Raw genomic sequence first — 5,839 nt, forward strand, 5'->3', positions numbered from 1 at the left:
GACCACAACTCCCGGCATGCTTCGGGGCACGGTGCTCACAGCCACCTGACCCTGCGGCCGCCCCGGAGCCAGCCCCGGGCTTTGTGACCCGCCCCCCCGCCCGCGGCCGGCCCTGCTCCCCCGCCCCGCGGCTCCGCCCCCCTGCCAGAGGCTTTCCCTGTCCCAGCCTCCCCGACCCCCTCACCCCTCCCCTGCTCCTCTGCAAAGAAGCAGCCCCGTCCCCGCTTGCCAACCACTCCATCCATGCAGACCAGCCCCAGCACACCCGCCCCAGGGAGCAAAGACAGCACAGGGCCACCCCACTGCTGCCCTCGCTCCCTGCTCCCCTCTTCCTCCCTTGGCCCAACAGCCTGCAGCCCCTCAGCAAGATGGCCCCAACACACTGAGGGGCAGTCCACATTCATCGTCACCCCCACAGACTCACCTGGGGCTCTGCCCTCCAGGAACAGGGGCCCAGCCTCTGCACCCTTCTCACTCCCCTCCTGCTACGGAACCTGCACCCACAGACACAGCAATGTCCACTTACCAGGGGCCACAAACACAGACAGCAGTGCAAGCCAGAAAGCAAACTCTTTATTAACTCGTGTGCAGGACTCCCCAGAGGGAGACTGTGGCAGGGTTCCCTGCCCGTACATTCTCCCCTTCCCCTGTGGGGGGGGGAGGGCTGCAGGGCTCCAGCATCAAGCAGCATCACTCCCTCTGTCAGTCTGGTCATCTGTCATGCAGGGAACAGTTGCCTCCTGCAGCCATGGGCTTTGAGGCACAGAAGAAGGAAGAAAACAAAGGAAAAGGGCACAAGCAGGACATAAGCAGCAAGAGAGAAAATGGACAGCATGGCAGAGGGACAGAACCACCTAGGAAGCAGGACAGGGATGATCAAGAGGGTTGAACAGAGGCACAAATGGTGGACAGGGGGTTCTGGCGAGAAAGGAGGAAATGTGGAACAGCAAGGGGAGAGACAGACAGAAAAGACATGAGGCAGAACAGAGGGACCAGAAGTGAGAGTATACACAGGGACAGGGACGTAGCAGGAAACACCAGGGGCAGGGGAAGCAGAACAGAGTGAAAGACAGAAGTAAGCAAAGGAATAACCAGGCTATGCTTCGAGGCAGAAAAAGACAAGGAAAGGGACAAGAACTGGGACGGAGGAATGGAGAGGGGGGAGGCAGGAGAAAGAGGGGGAGAGAAAGAATCACGGGAGGTGTGAGGTGCAGAGAAAGGCCAGCACAGGGACATGGGGTTTGACTGGGAAAGGGGACAGGGAGCATGACAGATGGACTGAAATAGAGGGGTGAAGAGCAAGGAAGCACAACTGAAACTGTGGAGCAGAGCGGGATGCAAGAACACAGAAAAGCAGAGGTAGACAAAGTGGGAAAAACTGACAGAAATAAATTGAGAGAGAGGGAGCAGGAAAGAAAGAATGAGAAAAATCAAATACTGCCGGGGCAGCAGGACTGAGAGATGGAGAACTGAGAAGTTCTTAAAGGGAGTGGGCAGGGGGAGGAGAACACCGGAGCACTGAGACTGAGGGGGTCTCAGAATGGGACAGAGATAAGAAAGGAGAGAGCAGTGTGGAGCAGGGCTGAGACAGCAAAGAGCGTCAAGGGAAGGGGAGCAGGACAGAGGCGCAGAGAGAAAGAAAAAGGTGAGCAAGCTGGACAGAGGGCTTGATAGCACGATGGCAGAGGCCACAGGACAGAGACGTGCAGACGGGTAGGACAAGGAACGGAAGGACCACGAGAGCAAAGAGTAGGTCAGATGCGGGTAGTGAAACATTAGCAGGGGGGAGTTGGTGTGTTATTGAGAAAGATGGGAAGAAGGACAGAGTGGTGAAAAGAACAACATGGACAGAGAAGGAAAAGCCTAGGATGAGCAGAGAGAGGAAGGGGGCGGGGAGGGGAGCAGTACAGAAAAGAAAGAACCTGGGAAAGGCAGCAACACACAGGAAAAGGAACAGGGAGCAGGATGCAGAAAAACATGTGGATGGGAAGTGGGCCATACAGAGAGCAAACAAGCAGGACAGGGGAGAGGAATGCAAAGCTGGCCAAAGAGATGGACAGACTATGAGGAGACGGGGGACAGGGAGGGGTGGCAGATGCAAACGGGAGCAAAGGCAGCCTGGGATGCAGAACAGGTGGGACACAGCCCCAGGGGCCTGGCACTTACCGCATCTCCTGCTCTGGGCGCCGCCAAGAAGGTTTTGCGGTTCAGATGCTTCTCGCTCGCTCTCTCCCCCAGCTTCCTCCTCTGTAAAGATCCGGAGGCTCAGCTGTCACCCAACCAAGATAATACACAGGGGTGCATCTGCAACTATGATAGATGGTTGTCCACAGCCCGTGTATTTCATAGCAGTCTTTCATAACAATTGAATAGTGGAAGAACAGAAAAGATACACAACATGTCCACAAAAGCCCTTGTGGAGAATAGAGGGGAAAAAAATAGAAATAGCAAGCAGCTAGTACATCAGTTTTTCTATCAGAGTAACATTAACATACTAGAGATTTCCATGTTTTTTACCCGTTACATTGAAAGTCGCCCAATTCCGTCAGTGTTGACCATTAGCATTTTGTAAATTTTAATTTGGACATCTGAGAAAAACATTTCAAGTCCCCGTTATAAATGGAGAAAAGAATAAAAGAGGGGTAGAGGGGGAAGAAGCACAGCCATTCCTTTCGCCAATAATACGAGTAAAAAGCTCAGGCACGTGGCAAGAACATTCTTTGAAAGATAAAACAGATAAGTAACTGCGTGTTATTTAATCTTATCTACGCTGATGTGATCTTTAGTAGGAATAGCCATCTAAAAGGGCAAACAAAATACCGTTCATCAACAACCATTTGAACTTTTTTTTCAGATCAAAACTCCTACAAACATCCCCCGGGATGCTCAACTTCAGAATCTTTCCATTCAGTTTGAGGCAGAACAAGCACTTACTGTGGATATCTTCATCTGGCTCTCCACTGCTAGCAGAGTAGTACTCTAATACTGTCCAGTACATGCTGCAACCTACTTGCTTATACGTATTTATTGTAACCTGATTTGATACCCCAGGGCCCCCATTGTAGGCTAGCACCCCTTGGAAAGCCATCAGTGCCCACTGCTGTTCTCTTACCTCCCCCTGGAGACCTTGCGGGGCTCTCCAGTGTGCTCTAGCATCACCTAGAAGCCTCCAAGGGCATTCTAAAGGCCTCCCAGGGACCCCAGTGCACTCTAGTATCCCCTGCAGTAATCCCAAGGCACCGCAGTGCACTCTCAGGTGCTCTAGGGCCCTCCCAGTGCACCCTAGAGGCCTCCCAGGGACACTTACTATAATCTAGCACGCCCTTGGTGCCTCACAGGACTCTCCAGTGCTCTCTAGAGTATCCAACAGGCATCATAGCACTCCCTGGTATTCTCTTGTGCCCCGAACAGCCCTCCCAACCATCCCAATGCACTCTTGTGTCCCCTGGATGCATTCCAATGTCCTCTGTCATTTCCCCAAGGCCTCCCAGGCCCCATGGGTATTTCCAGCAAGCCCTAGAGGTGTCCCAAGGCCCCGCATTGCACTGTACAGAACACTAGTGGCCTCCCAGTGCACCCTAGAGACCTCTCTGGACCTCCCAATGTAGTCTCGTGAACCCTGGTAGGCTCTAAGTGCCCCTTGGTATGCTCTAACACCCGGTGGAATCCTCACAGAGCTTTAGAGCGTGTTCTAGTGTTTCCTACAAGCTTCCCAGGGAACTCTAGCGGCCTCAGGACCACTCTAGAAACTCAGGGCCCTTAGTAAAGTCTTGTATCCCTTGCAGGTATCCCAGAGACCCCCAGTGCACTCTAGGGAACCCTAAGAACAGCCTAGTTCACCCTAGAAACCATTGCACTGCTACCCAGCGTGCTCTATGGCATACTAGAGGCCTCCCACGGCGCTCTAGCTCCACCTAGAGATCTCACAGCATACGCCAGTGTGCTTTAGTACCACCTAGAGACTTTGCAAGGATCTTCAGTATGGCCTAGAGACCTTCCAGTGGGTACTGCAGGCTACGTCCTATGGTCCTCCAGTCTGCTCTAGAGCCTCACAGGTCTATCAGGGCCCACAGTGTGCTCTAGAGGCTTTCCAGTGCACCGCAGAGAACCCAGGGTCTCCCAGAGCCTACTGGTGTGTTCTAATATCCCCTGGAGAACTCGCAGGGCTCTCCAACGTCCTCCAGCATGATCTAGAAGCCTCCCCAGGCACTCTTAGAGGAGCTGTTATCCTGGCTAAGACCAGCTGACAGGATGGAGGTGAATGAGTAACCCAATATGTAGTGGACTTGTGAAAGCAATTTGAGAGCAACAGTAAATATGCACAATGGTATCAGCCAGTAACATCCAAATTACAGGTACGTCATATATGACCGGGGGATGCGATACTAATTAAAGTGTTTTTGCAGAAAACCGAACTAGACCCAAAATGGGAAGGACCGTACGTATCATGGCTTTGTCTGGGATAGAGTTAATCTTCTTTGTAGAGGCTCAACCAGCGCTGTTTTGGGTTGTTAACGAAAACAGCGGTGAAAACACACCGATGTTTTCAGTTGTTGCAGAGCGCGCCCCGCCCACGCTCCGCAGCGCTCGCCTCCCCCTCCCGCCAGCCCCGTACCCGCAGCCCGGACCGGCCGCCCCCGCCCGCCGGCAGGCCCGGGGACGGACGCGGAGCGCGGCCCGCTCCCCCGCGGGCACCCCCTCCCCCGAGACCTCCCGACAGCCCGCGACCTCTTCGCTACCTCCGGCTCTCGCCCGCCGCCGGCGAGAGCAAGCCGGGCCCGGCCGAGAAGGAAGCGGAAACCCCCGCCAGCGAGTCGCCCGCAGCCGCCCGCCGGCCTGGGGCGGGGCCGCCCCGTGCGCCATCGCGTCGCGACCGCGGAGAGGGCCCGGCCGCCGCCATGGTGCAGCTCGGTGAGTGCCCGCGGGCGCGGCCCGCTGGACGCGGCCCGGCCCGTAACCGCCCCGCGCTCTCTCCGCAGGTAGCCGCCTCTTGAAGGGCTATCGGGGCGGGCACGTCGTGATCCGTTTCGCCCTCGGCGGCTGCACCAACCGGCCCTTCTTCCGCATCGTGGCGGCGCACAGCAGGCGCGCCCGGGACGGGAAGTACCTGGAGCAGCTCGGCTGCCTCGACCCGCTGCCCAACGCCCGCGGCGAGAAGGTGGCGGGGCTCAACCTGGAGCGGCTGCGCCACTGGCTGGGCTGCGGCGCGCAGCTCTCCCGGCCCGCCGAGAAGCTCCTGGGTAGGCGCGAGGCGGGCGGCCGGGGGCGGGGACCTAGGCTGGGGGCCCGGAGCGGCTCGCCGGGGCTCAGCGCCTCTCCTTGCAGGTCTGGCGGGGTTCCTGCCGCTCCACCCCATGACGGTGACGGGCGCCGAGAGGTTACGGCGGCGGCGGCGAGCGCAGGAGGCCGCCGTGCCCCCCGTGGCGGGCGGCTTGCAGCAGCCCGGCGAGAAGCCCTGAGGGGCGCCCCGACCCCAGATGCGCCGAGCGTCCCAGGACAGCGGGGGTCGGGCCCGGGGCACGGTGCATGCACTGCCCCCCACGCACACACCTTGGCGCGTCAGACTGCATTAAAAGTGTCGTCCGTGTATGTGCTGTTCTCTCCAGACTCGTGACTACTAGCGTCAACTTCGCTTGCGGCAACTAGAAACGGCTTTTCCTCAACTATACTGTAGGCACAGAGGTATCCCAAGAGGCATATATGGCTTTTCCTAAAGACATGTTTCTGGCTGTAGCATACCCCTTTTTGCAGCAAGAGAGCAAGGGACAGCTTCCATTTATCTGCTGCACTTGTCACATGTTTCGATTCCTGGCTCTGATAAATTCTTTCAGGGCAGTAA

At 56.9% G+C, this 5,839-nt stretch overlaps 1 protein-coding gene and 1 long non-coding RNA gene across 2 annotated transcripts; one reads left to right on the forward strand and one right to left on the reverse strand.

Moving 5' to 3' along the window:
* Positions 1–555: 555 nt before the first annotated feature.
* On the reverse strand, positions 556–4,878 carry LOC310883063. Its single transcript, XR_014573313.1, has 2 exons — positions 4,740–4,878; positions 556–2,310 (listed from the first exon to the last, which is right to left on the reverse strand). It is a non-coding gene; the product is annotated as an uncharacterized lncRNA (long non-coding RNA).
* MRPS16 (mitochondrial ribosomal protein S16) lies at positions 4,639–5,589 on the forward strand. Its single transcript, XM_083802775.1, has 3 exons — positions 4,639–4,911; positions 4,980–5,240; positions 5,326–5,589. The coding sequence occupies exons 1-3, from the start codon at positions 4,899–4,901 to the stop codon at positions 5,457–5,459; spliced, it is 408 nt and encodes a 135-aa protein (XP_083658901.1). The 5' UTR covers positions 4,639–4,898; the 3' UTR covers positions 5,460–5,589.
* Positions 5,590–5,839: the final 250 nt, after the last annotated feature.

The sequence above is a fragment of the Anser anser genome, assembly GCF_964211835.1.
Source record: "Anser anser genome assembly, chromosome: 17".
Taxonomy (NCBI): Eukaryota; Metazoa; Chordata; class Aves; order Anseriformes; family Anatidae; genus Anser; species Anser anser.